General features: G+C 43.7%; 2 protein-coding genes across 2 annotated transcripts in view; one reads left to right on the top strand and one right to left on the bottom strand.

Annotated features, from left to right (window-relative positions):
- Positions 1–5,670, bottom strand: part of ADCK2 (aarF domain containing kinase 2) — a 78,792-nt gene extending 73,122 nt beyond the window's left edge. Inside the window, 1 exon segment of the mRNA XM_044272387.1 lies at positions 5,558–5,670. Within this exon segment, the coding sequence (XP_044128322.1) occupies positions 5,558–5,670 (113 nt within the window).
- The window catches only part of DENND2A (DENN domain containing 2A), a 106,990-nt gene that overhangs the window by 33,061 nt on the left and 59,234 nt on the right, over positions 1–14,695 (top strand). The gene's annotated exons all lie outside the window — the stretch shown is intronic.

The following is a 14,695-nucleotide window of genomic DNA, read 5'->3' as shown; positions in this document are numbered from 1 at the left end:
GCCTCCGCCTCTGGTTATAATGGGTTAAACAGAATTCAATGTGATTCATCCTTAGACTCTGTTTGACCTGTTTTCTGTTCCTTTTTCACCAGGAAGAGTAGAACGGTCTACCATGCTAATCTGTCCAGGAAAAACACTGCAGAATGACTGGATGAATCCTTTGGATTATATGTCTGAATACCATTTTCAGGTATTCAGATGTATACCCCCCCCCCCCCCCCATGGAAAGCCCTGAGGAGTACCAAAACGCTTTGTGGATGCAGACTTATACCTTACACTGAAATCAGTAGTAACAGCATGCAGTAAGCTCCCTCTAGTGGTAGCTGAAGGTAGACAGAATTTCACTATGTAAAGGCTATGGACAATGTTATTTTATTATTGCATTGTACTCATAAGGGTTACTGTCACGGCCTATGCTGTGTTTTGTGACACTTTGTGGCAACGTGTGGTGTTGTGTGCATGTGGTGGCAGTGTCTCAGCCCTATGGCTGATCCCCAGGACATGATTGCCACGCATGCCGTTGCCTGTGGCAACAGGTGAAGTATGGGTTTATGTGTGTACTTCCCCTTTAAGTGGCCGTCTTCCCTTGCCTTGTGTTGGAAGGGTTAATTCCCTTCTGTGTGTGTGAACACTGGGTGTGTCTGTTGGGTGTGGCTACTTGGGCCTATAAAGCCTCAGTGTATATCTCTAGTCTGAGGGGTACTTCAGCCATGGTTAGCTGGAGCAGCCTCCTGTGTAATTCCATCTGCCAGTGGGGGCCACCCTTGTGGTCATAAGTTCACGTATGGTGTTTAGAAGATGTTTGTTTGGTCTTTATTTATTGCAGAATATGGTTTCCTGGGTTCCTGTGTGATGTCTGGTGTGTGCGGTGTCCTTTGTGTTGTTGTGGACAGTAGCACTTGCACGTGGGTTCCAGGTTGTGCATCTGTGGCAGGTAAGTGTGGTACTAGTCTCACTTACCTGTCATTGCCATATGTCTGTTCATGTTCCCCTTCCTATGTAGCTAGCCCAGTGAGACTCCTGTTCGTCCGTTTCTAGGAGGAACAGGTCGTCTTACCCTGCTCCTAGTCCAGGGCCACCCTGAGGGCTAGCAGGAATATCAGGTTACGGAGTATGAGCCCTCCTACCTTCAGGGTTGGCTCATACGGATAGGAGACAGGGTCAGAATTAGGGATGTGTAGGAGGTGACCTGCTCCCTGATTCCTGTCCTGGCCTGGCATTGACCATCCGCCTTCTGATACCGCACGGGTGAGGGTTTTCCCCATCCTCAGCCGTGACAGTTACAGACTAAGCCGTCAGAGCTGCTGTCTGATGGGAGTCAGTGTAGAAAAGGAAAGCAGTAGTCTGCTGTAGACTGATGACATTTTTGTAATAAAGCTCAACAAACAAAAAATATTTTTAGCCCAAAATGAGTAGAATGTATTTTTATTTTATTTTTTAAATGCCTCCATTTGGTTTGGGCGGCCTAAACTGCCCACGCACTTAATGGAAATTGCGGTTTTATCGCAGACAGAGCTGCTTTGTGCATTGACCCCCTGACCCAAAGACTTAAAGGGGTTCTCCTGGTATTAAGAAAATATAAATACTTTATTACTTTATTATAAATATATTCTCAAATACCTTTCATTATTTATATTGGCTTGGGAGCAATAATCAAGGGAAACAAAATGGCCGCTGTTCCATTAGTTCACACAAAACCTGTCCTGATCACACATGAGGACAAGTTACTTTACAAAACTGAGGTAAAGAGCTTCCTCATCCTCTCTGCTCTACTTGTCAGGGATTATGATTCTAAATACGGATGATAATAACTTTAGCTGAATCTCTGGGGAATTTAGTTCATGAGGAGACATGAAGTACAGAGAGGACGGACAGGACATGCTGTGGTGATGGAGACTGTAAATAAGTGCTGCTTATTATCCACTCCTCACCCTCCTCTCATGTCTCCTCATCATCTCCATTCCCGCAGAGATTCACCTGTATTAAGGATTATAGATGAGCAAATTTCAAACTTCGTTTGGTGGTAAAAGCAGAATTGCGTTATGGATTTCGTTACCACGGACCATACCGCAATTCTATGATGGAATGCATAACGGAATGCCTTTAGAGGCATTCTGTTACTCATTTCGTCATAATAGAGGTCTATCAGCTGCTCCCCTGCATAACGGAAATGGGACTGATCCGTTTTGCAGCCCATAGACTTCTATTATGACAGAATGCCCCTAAAGGCATTCCGTTATGCATTTCATCATAGAATTGCGTTATGGCCCATGGTAACGGGTATCCATAATGCAATTAACCTTTTACCACCAAACAAAGTGTGAACGAATTTCCTAAGCGTAAATTCGCTCATCTCTATTCAGGATCATGATTCCTGAGAAGCAGAGCAGAGAGGAGGATGAGGCAGCGCTATGGCTTATTGCGGTAAAGCAACTTGTCCTTCTGTGCGATTAGGACAGGATTTGTGTGCACTAATAGGACAGCAGCCATTTTATTTCGTCTAATGATTGCTCCCTAGAAAAAAACAGCCATTCTAAGTAATGAAAGGTATTTGTGAATATATTTATTACAAAATAATATTTAAGTATTTTCATTTTTTTAATTCCTGGAGAACCCCTTTTCAAGTATGTTTTGTTTTATCCAGTTTTTGCAGCAAATTTCAACAAAGCTGTTTTGTGCAACTTTCCACGTGACCTGTTGAAGGACCTTCAGATGTTTAGGTGACCTTTAAGGCTACTTTCACACTTGCGTTCGGGGCTCCGCTTGTGAGTTCCGTTTGAAGGCTCTCACAAGCGTCCCCGAACTGATCCGTCCAGCCCTAATGCATTCTGAGTGGATACGGATCCGCTCAGAATGCATCAGTATGGCTCCGTCTGTCCTCCGCTCCGCTCAGCAGGCGGACACCTGAACGCTGCTTGCAGCGTTCGGGTGTCCGCCTGGCCGTGCGGAGGCAAACGGATCCGTCCAGACTTACAATGTAAGTCAATGGGGACTGATCCGTTTGAAGTTGACACAGTATGGCTCAATTTTCAAACGGATCCGTCTCCCATTGACTTTCAATGTAAAGTCAAAACGGATCCGTTTGCACTATCATGAACATTTTTGTTCATGGTAATGCAAACGGATCCGTTCTGAACGGAGCCACCGTCTGCATTAATATGAGCGGATCCGTTCAGAACGGATCCGATCGAACGCTAGTGTGAAAGTAGCCTAACGCTGGGTTCACACCTGAGCGTTTTACAGCACGTTCAAACGCGCTGTAAAACGCTCAACACATGAAAACCAATGCTTCCCTATGGCCCTGGTTCACACTTGAGCGTTTTACAGCGCGTTTTTTGAACGCGCTGAAAAACGCCCTACGCTCAAAAAAGTTATTGAGCTTCTTTGGGGCGTTTTGTCGCGCGTTCCTGTACATAGACTTTCGGGAACGCGCGACAATGGGCGTTCGCTTGTCTCTGTATGCACGATTGTAAACGCCGGTACAATTGCGCATACAGAGCGCTCCTTTCAGAAGGCTCAGGTGTGAACCCAGGGTAAAGGTCTTCAAGCAACAGGAGAGGAAGAAGGCAGAGGAGGGGCAGCTGGGTAGTTGTCTTGGGTCTGGTTGTCTGTTATTAGAGGGTCTGAATTTATTTAGGGGATCTGCTCTAGGTCACTATTTAGAGGGTCTGCATTTATTTAGGGAGTCTGCGCTGGCTCAGTATTTGGGGGGTCTACCTTTTGACTGCAGAGCAGACAAGCATAGAAAAATGGTGATGACTATAGTCACTGCATTGCATGGCATCAGTGGGAAAGACCTATAGAAAAAATGTGCTGGACTATGCATACTCCTGTTGTCCCCGCCACCAGAGAGACCAGAACTTTTTTCTATAATGTGCAAGCGCGGCCGCAACTGCTGAATTACAGGGTGGTTGTAACCATGGAAACAACCAGTGTATAATGTGATAGAAAAATGAATCAAGCCAGCAAAGGAGGCAATATGGATAATAACAATACATTAGTAAGTGTCTTGTATTAACTTTCTCTACATGATAAATGAAAATTGCTGAAGTGAGACACCTCCTTTAGGCCTCTTTCACGCGACCAGTGAAGAAGAGTTGTCCAGCCTTTCTTTGAGAAGTCCCAAATGCACTTTATTGAATATCAAATATTAAAACATCCAAGTACAGGTTTGCATCGATCTACGCTTTTCAGGCAGCAAAACAATTTCAGCCCTTACTCATGACCGTTAAAAATACACTAAGTCCTCCCCTATACAGGAGCAGGAAACCACACCTGGACCAATCAAGGGGTCATGTGGCTACTCCCTCCTGCAAAGGTGCATGACAGTAAAACAAACTTAAACTTAAAATATCATCTCAAATAACTTGAAGAAATGTGGAATCCAGTTTTTTAGTATTGTAGAATTGGGTCTAATCTTTTGTTTAGCCCTTGGGGTTGGCGACTTTCTAATCGAAAAATCCAATAGGATTCTCCTTTCGCGGTCACCTCCCCTTGCTGGTTTTATTGACCCTTTCAATACCTTGTACAAGCATATCTGAGGTGTCACCACCATGAACTATTGCGAAGTGGAGACTTGCCGCTGAAACATTGCGGCTTTCATGGTGTGGCACATCAGAGAGATGTTTCCTTATGGTATTCGTTGTGCAGCCCACATATTGTAACATACACTTAGTACAGGTAATCAGATAAATGGCATACGTTGTATTGCAGTTTAAGAATGACTTCTTAACAAAGCTTTGGCCATTAACACAGGATTCAAAGGATCTAGAAACTTTCATATATCTGCAGCAAGGCACAAAGAATGCCCACATTTATAGTTACCTTTGGTTGCTAACTAGTGATGAGCGGCAGGGGTCATATTCGAATTTGCGATATTTCGCGAATATTTTTTAGAATATTCGTCGAAAATTCGCGATTTTTTTTTTTTTTTTACTCGAAAAATCAGCAAGGTAATGATTGTGTAATATGCGAATTTTCGTAATTCTAATTTTCCGATTCTAATTTTATTGCAAATTTTTCAACTTGCAACTATTAGACAAAAAAGCTTATAGCACTATATTAGCTAAATTGCTCTATTAGATTTTTTTCGAATATTCACTATATTGCTATAACTTAGTTTTTTCTAATATTCGTAATATTCTAAAACAAGAATTTATAGCAATATAGCAAATATTCGAAAAAAACGAATATAGAGCAATTTGGCTAATATAGTGCTATAATCTTCTTTAATAGTTGTAAATTTTTTCTCATCTGACGTTCAGATTGGAAAAAAATTACAACTATAAAAAAAAAAAGATTATAGCACTATATTAGCTAAATTGTGCTACTTCCATCCAGTTTTTATGGCAAGCTAGCACTGGAAAATGTTTTTTAATAATGTTGCAAATCTGTGTGTATTAACTGCTGAATTGTGTAACAAAAACATTCTTTTTTGTGTAATTTGTACCACAATTCATTCCCATTTTCTTGGGCCAAGCTGAGATCAGTCTATCTCTATTCATGCCTAGGACCTCTTTATTATGTTTTATCATCATCTGTTTAGAATATGCTCTACCAGACCAGCCTCAATTTCATAAGTTTCTTGTTGGCTACAATTTCTTCTCGCTCTGATGTGTTCTCCTTTAGGTATGTTTTGAACTGTATGTGTGGGGTGACACGACTTGGCATGTAGTAATGTGTTACCTGCTGTGGGTTTCCTGTATGTACTGCTGTACATGGAGGCTGTGGAGGAGTCCCCCCTCAAGTGTTTTATTGAATACGCGAGTATGCTCTTACTTCGATAGGGCTTATGGTTCTGGGTAATTATTGTTTCATGATTTTGACATTGCTGACCCATCGTGATATTGTTCTACTATTACGATTAGTTGTTGTTATTGTATTTATTAATCTATGCGGTCTGTGTAAAGCTGGGATGGTGTCTTTTCTCTGCCACCTTCATTTTTTAACGGCAATATGCTTGTAATTTATTGATACGCTGTTAAAGATATATTTTTATAGGTATTCTCTGAGCTCCATGTCTTTTCTTTGTTTAATTTACACCTCTACACTGGCAGATTGTCGGGAACGAGCGCTCACAGGACGTTCGTTTACGATAATCTGCCCAATGGTCTGAACATGTAAATCCACCTTTACACGCTCTGTAGAAGCAAAATGGTTGGGACTTTGTAATGAAGACTATTTAGAAGGTTGGAATAAATCATAAGCAAATTGGATGTCCTTGAGTTATGATACTAGACAGGGCGCTTTTGTGGGTGGCGCGCGCCGGGCATCCGGCTGTTCCGGGATGCGTTCCACGGGCACCATGTGATGCGCATGCCGGATATCCGTCTGTACGGTTCGTGCTCCCACTATAATCGCTCCCTTCTGTCGGCACAGTTTTTTTTATATATGGATGTATGTATTGTCCTTCCCTGTTCCATATATATATTAATTATTCTTTTGATTTTGATTGCCAAACAGGGCTAGTTGAGCATGTAGGAGGTCCCTATTAGATTACAGGATGTGATGTCGTGCGTTCCAGTGTGGAGCGCACGCCATGAACATCCCGGAGGAACATGTGAGGCCACCACCGTACAGGTATTTTCACAGATTTTTAACTTGCACTAAGGCCTCATGCACACGACCGTTGTTTCATTCCGTATCCGTTGTTCCATTTTTCGTGATTTTCTGCGGACCCGTTGACTTTCAATGGGTCAGGCGAAAACTCGCCTAATGCACCGTTTGTCGTCCGTGATCTGTGGTTCCAGTCCGTCAAAAAAATATAACCTGTCCTATTTTTTAACGGAAAACGGTTCGCAGACCCATTCAAGTCAATGGGTCAGTGAAAAAATGCGAAGGCACACAAGATTGTCATCTGCGTCCGTTTTTTTCCTATCATTTGCATGGCAAACTTGACTTAGACTTTTTTTTTACTTTCCTTCATGTCTGGTGATCCTCCAAAAATAAAGGAGGACACACAGAAACAAAAACGGAAACGGATCACGGAACCCCATCTTGCGGAACGGAACACAACAACGGTCGTGTGCATGAGGCCTTATTTGCATGGTATAAAAGGCCAGTAAGCACAGTATGCAATTATCCCCTGAGGAAGCTAAATGCGCGTCGGGGTCTGAACCACACTGGTCGGTATTATTTATTCCACTAAGTACTCCTTGATGGATTCTGTATAGGATGTATGGCACAAGGCACTTTGGATTTATACATTGTATGTGGTAATTGGATTTTCTCCCATTATTTGCCTGTTTCTCCACTTGGAATTTATTGTATGTAAAGGTTGCACTTTGTGATTCGTGATACTGTCCTTATCCTTTACTGTGGGCAAGGCAGATCTAATGCCAGCACCATTTACCTAGGGGTCTGACTTTCGGAAAATTGGCATATTATTTGTGGTTCTTTTTCTCTCCTGTGTTTGTATGCCGCTGCTACCTTTTAATATATTTCTCTTTCTAATATGTGATGAATAAAATATTTTCTTAAATCAATTGTATGCTGTGTATTGTGTTTTGGTGTGGTGGTGCTCATTTGTATAGGCACAGCATCTACCTAGTTTGGAGCTATTGTAATTTAGGTGTAGACTATTTAGAAGGTTGCTTATTTTTACATCTAGGAAAAAAATGAATGATGAAAAGCATTCAGTGCGTATGTGTTCATAGCCTTTAATTTGCCTTACTGGATACCATTCAGGATCCTGGGGACACTGGGTGCACCCACCTTTGGGGTTGTTGTAGTGGCGGCCATATTGATTGTCATTCAAAATATCTGTATAGTCTTCTAATAACCAAGACTAACAAAGCCTTGATGATAATGCAACTAGGATTAAGTCTGCTCAAAACTTGCCAAAAATTGGTGCAGGTTCTTCATAATCATTACCATATTTTTTCAGTGAACATAGAAAACCTGCTGCAATGGGTGCAACTATCACACATCTACAGTCATTGCCTAGCCCTGGATGTATTACTGGAAGTCCAGAACAAGCACCCAGATGCCTCTGTGTATATATCCAGGGCCACAATGCAGAATCTATAACTACCCATCTATCTACCATGTAAGACAGGTGTCTTCTTATGTGGCAGAGGGGCTTCTGCTGTCGTTGCCCTCCATATAGATACTCCCTTCATTTTACTATTTGCTCTGTTCCTTTGTCTGTCACTTCCTGTTATTACCAGTGTCACTTCCTGTTATTACCAGTGTCACTTCCTGTGCTTCACCGTGAGAAAAAGCATCACGTCCTGCATGTGGTAGTAGTCACAAATAGAGGTCACTGGTGAAGGGCACGGTTATGTCAGGATGAGCAACGCAAAGATCCAAGGGGGGAGAAGAAACCAGCACAAGGGTGGAAGAGTTTCCTCTAGTCACCAGTCACGCTCTCCGTTCACTGCAAAATCAAAGCAGTGACCTGGATCTGCTTAACTTTTGACGTCTCCCCAAAAAACACACAGAGTTGGATTTATCATGAGGGAAATTCAGTTTTGCAGAGCCTGCGATGCTGCAGTTTGGGGCAAATTTATCAAATGTTGCGCAGGGTTTGATCAATTTGGTTTATTATTCTGTGAAACACTTCTGTCTTACTCCACTCTCTACTTCACCCTTTGCCTGAAGTAAGATTGAGACAATTTTTGGGACTTTTTAAAAAGTCTCAGTTGATAAATCTGTCTTAAAGGGGCTGTCCACCTTTTACACATTCTTCAGCAGCCCTCTCCTCCCTGCCGAACCTGTGAAGGAAAGCATACCGGCTCCCCGCCACTCATTTTGGTTCCTTTGGAACGCGTATTGGGGGGTCACATGTAGCATTGATATATTGACTCCCCTGTATTTCCATTCATGTTTATTCACGTGATTGTTTTTTCTACGGAGAATGGGAGATCAGCAGCTACCAGGCACATCTGGCGCTGCTTAGCTGAGGGAAACAAAGGAGCGAAAAGCCCGCCTGTCTAATGATTTCATCTGACGTCTGGGAATTGTCTGCCAGTCCCCATATACAAATAGCAGATACAGTATACAGTACGGTATATACATTAACAGGACGTATTAACATAAAGCTCAATCACTGTACAGTTAAATGCTCAGAAACGTTCTAATATTCTTCATATAGTATTTCAATTCTTTAGCATTATCAGGACCTCTGCCTGCTGTAAGTGAATGGAAACATACCCACACAGTAGTCACAGTAGAATATCCCCTTCGTGCCCCCTCTTAGTAGTCATGCCCCCTTTGTGCCCCCAAACAGTAGAATGTAATGCCCCTCTTACAGTAGTGTCCCTTTAGTGCCCCCAACATAGTAGTCTTGCCCCCTTTATTCCCTTCACAGTAGTTTCACCCTCTTAACGCCCCCCTACAGTAGCAGTGGCCCCTTAGTGCACCACTTACAGTAGTGCTGCCTTCTTACAGTAATTATACCCCTGTAACGTTAAAAAAAATATATATAAGAAAAGTAATACTCACTTATCACGTTCCCCCAATGAATGGACCACATCCCACTCTCCCCAGCAGGTGCAATGTAGTGATGTCATGGCGCCTACTAGGCTGAGTAGGAGAGTGCACAGGCTCACGCTGGGTTCAGACCTGAGCGTTCGGGATGGAGTGCTCTTTATGCGCGATTGTATGCTCGTTTACAATCGCGGCTCCGGAACAAGCGAACGCCCATTGTCGCGCGTTTCCGCTGAAGTCTATGTACGGGAACACGCGACAAGACGCCCCAAAGAAGCTCCTGTACTTCTTGGGGCGTCGGGCGTTTTACAGCGCAATCGTACGCGCTGTAAAACGCTCAGGTGAGAACCATTCCCATAGGGAATCATTGGTTCTTGTCTGTTGAGCGTTTTACAGTGCGTAGGAACGCGGTGTAAAACGCTCAGGTCTGAACCCAGCCTGAGGGATGATCCCCATGCTATGCCTCTCCTACTGAGCCCTGGAGGCGCGATGATGTCACTGCCACTGCAGGCCCTGTAGCAGCCGCTAGTGCTACTACATCAGTACTTCCGCCACTATGAGAGCTGTTTGTTTGTCTCTGAATCGTACAGTTTACGAAGGCAGATTTCTACATTATTCTTATTTTCTCATATAATGTCAAATTTGCTGTTCAGGAGGCTCCGAAAGCTGTCTGACAACAACTGTAAGATAAACCTCATCGCTTGTCCCCTAGCATTCCTGAGGACAGATATCACCATGAAAAGGCTGAATAGGAGTTTAGGATTTTATGATCAGTCAGGGGATTGATTATTTTTGCAAATGCAAAATATAAGACTGTAAGAGCTTGTTGACACGACCGTATGGGTTTTTCAGTGTTTTGCGGGAAGTTTTTTAATGGATCCGTTATTTGTTTCAGCAGTGTTTCCGGTTCCATTCAGTTTTTCCATTCTGTTTTTCCGTATGGCATATACAGTAATTACATTGAAAAAATTGGGCTGGGCATAAAATTTTCAATAGAAAATGGAAACGGAACAGATACGGAAGACATACGGAATACATTCCGTATGTGTTCCTTTCTTTTTGCAGACCCATTGACTTGAATGGAGCCACGGAACGTGATTTGCGGGCAATAAGGCCTCTTTCACACGCCCGTATGGCTTTTTCACTATTTTGCGGTCCGTTTTTCACAGATCCGTTGTTCCATTTTTTGTTTCCGTTGTGTTTACGTTTCCGTTGTTTTTCCGTATGGCATATACAGTAATTACATAGAAAAAATTGGTCTGGGCATAACATTTTCAATGGATGGTTCCGCAAGAATGGAACAGGTACGGAAGACATACGGAGTACATTCCGTATGTTTTCCATATTTTTTGCGGACCCATTGACTTGAATAGAGCCACAGAACGTGATTTGCAGGCAATAATAGGACATGTTCTATCTTTCAACGGAAATACGGAAACGGAATGCATACAGAGTACATTCTGTTTTTTTGTGGAAACATTGAAATGAATGGTTCCGTATACGGACCGTATATGGAACAAAAAAAACAGCCCGTATACGGAACGCAAAGAACGTTTGTGTGAACGAGCCCTTAATGAGCTTTTTTAAATGTATTAAAACACTAGAAGACACAGTGTACACAGCAGGCACATGGTTAAACATTCCACCCTGTCCCCCCTTGACCTCCGTTCCTCTCCAGAGGTCTTCCTTCTATGATCAGGTTTTGCCCTAAAAACAGCCCTGTTTCCGCTTACGTGTAGAGCTGAATGTACACAATTCCATATTTTTTTCATGGAAACGAATATAGAGAGAGGACAGGAAGCCGCCAAGTCATGATGCAGAGATACAAATGACATCCTCAGGACAGCAACTCATTACAAGAGGGGGCCGAAGTACCATTTTTGGGGCATAGTATATAGCAAAGCACCTAAAAATACTGCAATATTGTGCAACCTTTCCCCATGTGGAAAAATTCAGGTAGCATCCAGGTTATGTTAAAGGTGTGTTCCGATATTCTGGTTATGTAATGATCCCCTATCCTATGGACTACTGAGCTGTAATACCACACACAACCTGTAGACCAGTGTGGTGCTGTTTTTGAAAGAAAGCAGACATGTTTTTCTAATCCTGGATAGCCCCTTTCCTTACAGTGGTTGTGCCAAGACTCCACATGTGTCTGATCAGTGGGGGTCTGATCACTGGGACCCCCATTGTTCACAAGACTGTGTCTCCCAACTGAACCTACACTCTGCAGCTCCATTCATTCATTATGGGACTGCCAGAGGTAGCTGAGCACAAAACTTTGCTTCCTCCGGCAGTCCCATATACATGAATGAAGTGGCGGCAGCACACGCAGGTTAATGTTGGCACAACCCCTTTCATTTTCGTTTGACTAAAGCCTTATGCACACGTCCGTGGAACACGGACCGTGAGATACCGGCCCTGGATTGCTGGCCTGAAGTGCAGGAGCGCACGCGTCATTGGTTGCTATGACGCTGTGCGCTTCATGCCGCCGCTGCTGTACAGTAATAGATAATACAAGTGTATTACTGTACAGCAGCGGGCGCACGGCGTCATAGCAACCAATAACGTCGTGCGCTCCTGCACTCAGCAGGAATCCAGGCCGGTATCTCACGGTCCATGTTCCATGGACGTGTGCATGAGGCTTATGCTGGGTTCACACCTGAGCGTACTCTGTATGCGCTCTGTATGTGCGATTTTATTGGGCGTTTACATACGCGGGAGGTTCACAAGCAAACACCCATTGTCGCGCGTTCCTGGAAGTCTATGTGCGGAAACGTGCGACATTACGCCCCAAAGAAGCTCCTGTACTTCTTGGGGCGTAGGGCGTTTTACAGCGCGTTCGTACATGCTGTAAAACGCTCAGGTTGAGAACCATGCCCATAAGGAATCATTGGTTCTTGCCTGTTGAGCATTTTACAGCGCTGTAAAACGCTCAGGTGTGAACCCAGCCTTAAATGTTACAAATGTTTCCAGTCTATTTTACTTATAAATTGTATCTCACAGACAAGATCACTTTTAGGGGAAAATGGGGAAGATTTATCAATAGTTTTGTAGGATACATATTGGTAGGGATTTATCAAAACTGGTGTAATGGAAAGAAAAACTTAGTTGCTCATTGCAACCAGATTCCACCTTTCATTTTATAGAGGAGCTCTGAAAAGTCAAAGGTGGAATCTGATCAGGCATATCCCCATGCATTCTGAATGGAGAGTAATCCGTTCAGTTTGCATCAGGATGTCTTCAGTTCAGTCGTTTTGACTGATCAGGCAAAAGATAAAACCGTAGCATGCTACGGTTTTATCTCCGGCGAAAAAAAATGAAGACTTGCCTGAATGCCGGCATTTTTTCCCATAGGGATGTATTAGTGCCGGATCCGGCATGCGCAGACTGAAAGAAAGCATAAAAAGATAAATGCCGGATCCATTTTGCGGGTGACACCGGAAAGACAGATGCTGCATTTCAATGCATTTTTTCGACTGATCAGGCATTTTTAAGACATAAGGATCCTGATCAGTCTTACTAATGCCATCAGTTGGCATACGTTTTGCCTGATCTGGCAGGCAGTTCCGGCGACGGAACTGTTTGCTGGATCTCTCTGCCGCAAGTGTGAAAGTACCCTAAGCCAGTTTTCATTTACACCCGTTTTCATAAATGTCCACCATTAGTATTTATTGCATTTATTTTCCTGTACAAATACACCAGGCACATCTTTAACCCATAGTAACCAATCAGATTCCACCTTTCATCTTTCAGAGCTCCTATGGAAAATGAAAGGTGGAATCTGATTGGTTGCTATGGGCAACTAAGCCAGTTTTCTTTTATGCAAGTTTTGCTAAATCTTCCCCACAGTATGCTGGGCATTTATATACTTGGAAATTACCAAAATCTCCTTCTCCCTCAAGTTACACTCACAGCAGCCTAGGAATCTGAGATATGAGGAGCTCCACGTTGGGGTTTTCACGCTCCACAGCTGAAGGGAACATAATGGTTACAGAGCCCTATCATCTTATTTCTTACTCCTTGACCCAGAAGACATTTTAAAGATAGGTTTTCCAGGTTCTGGTGGTGAAACAGTTAATCAGTGCTAGTATTATTCGGGTTTTCTCACTGACTCTGCTCCCACAGCTGGCCACACTTGCTTTTGGGCATCTGTGCCCAGCAGCTTCTTTCATCTATCACATTGGTATTCAGTACAAGGTCCCAGAAAGCCAGCAAACCTCTCTTGCCAGACCTCAGTCCCCTGCTGGATCCCCCCCCCCCCCATTCCTCTGATCAGCAGGAAACCATATCAGTCCCGTGTAAAATATCTCCAAAATAGTCTCTCAGCACTTTGCAGACAAACAATGGCGCTCTCATCCCCGAGCTGTCTCCTGCTGGGAGAGAATACCCACATCTCCTCGGGTATACAGTCCCACCCTTTCACCCGCTCCAGCCGACCCTTAACCCTGCCGACAGCACACAGAGTGTGACTAGGGTGAACATACACGTAATTGCGGTCTTATCATGTTTCTACCAGCGTTTTATTCATCAAAATATTAATTTAGTTATAAACAGCAGCAAACATATTTTCTTACAATAAGGCTACGTTCACACAACTGTATTTTGGGTCTGCGTCCGATCCACATTTTTTTGCGCACAATACGTGACGCGTTCCTCCTCAGATCTCAGATTCCTAGGCCGCTGTGAGTGTAATTTAAGGGGGCATGAGATTTTGGGGGTTTCTATGTGCTGTCCGCATCCATGCAGCCGTTCCGCACATTATAGAACGTGTCCTATTCTTGGCATCAGAGCCTGGGCCCAACGGAGGATCTTCTGGTGTGCCAGTCAGACAATGCACCCAACCCCGATTCTGTGGGTTGGAGAGTGTTGTCTTAATGGGACAACCCGTTTAAGGTGGTGGGTCAACCAGTGGGGGGAGGTCACATGAGCAACAGAAGGCCCGACTTACTGCGCATATCCGCTTACTTTACTAGTTTAAGGGGGCGGGCAATCAGTGAAGGAGGTCACATGATTGGCAGACAGGAAGTCATGCTGCGTCACTGTGAGTGCAGGTCACAAAGTGGAATTGAAGCCCAAACTTAAAGGGGTTGTCTCACTTCAGCAAGTGGCATTTAGGCCTCATGTACACGACCGTTGTTGTGTTCCGTGTCCGTTGTTCAATGACTTTCAATGGGTCTGTTGAAAACTCGGAAAATGCACCGTTTGTCACCCGCGTCCGTGATCTGTGTTTCCTGTCCGTCAAAAAAATAGGACCTGTCCTATT

Source organism: Bufo gargarizans, chromosome 11 (genome assembly GCF_014858855.1).
Source record: "Bufo gargarizans isolate SCDJY-AF-19 chromosome 11, ASM1485885v1, whole genome shotgun sequence".
Taxonomy (NCBI): Eukaryota; Metazoa; Chordata; class Amphibia; order Anura; family Bufonidae; genus Bufo; species Bufo gargarizans.
Note: the sequence above shows the minus strand (reverse complement) of the source record. Positions and strands in the feature narration are given on the sequence as shown.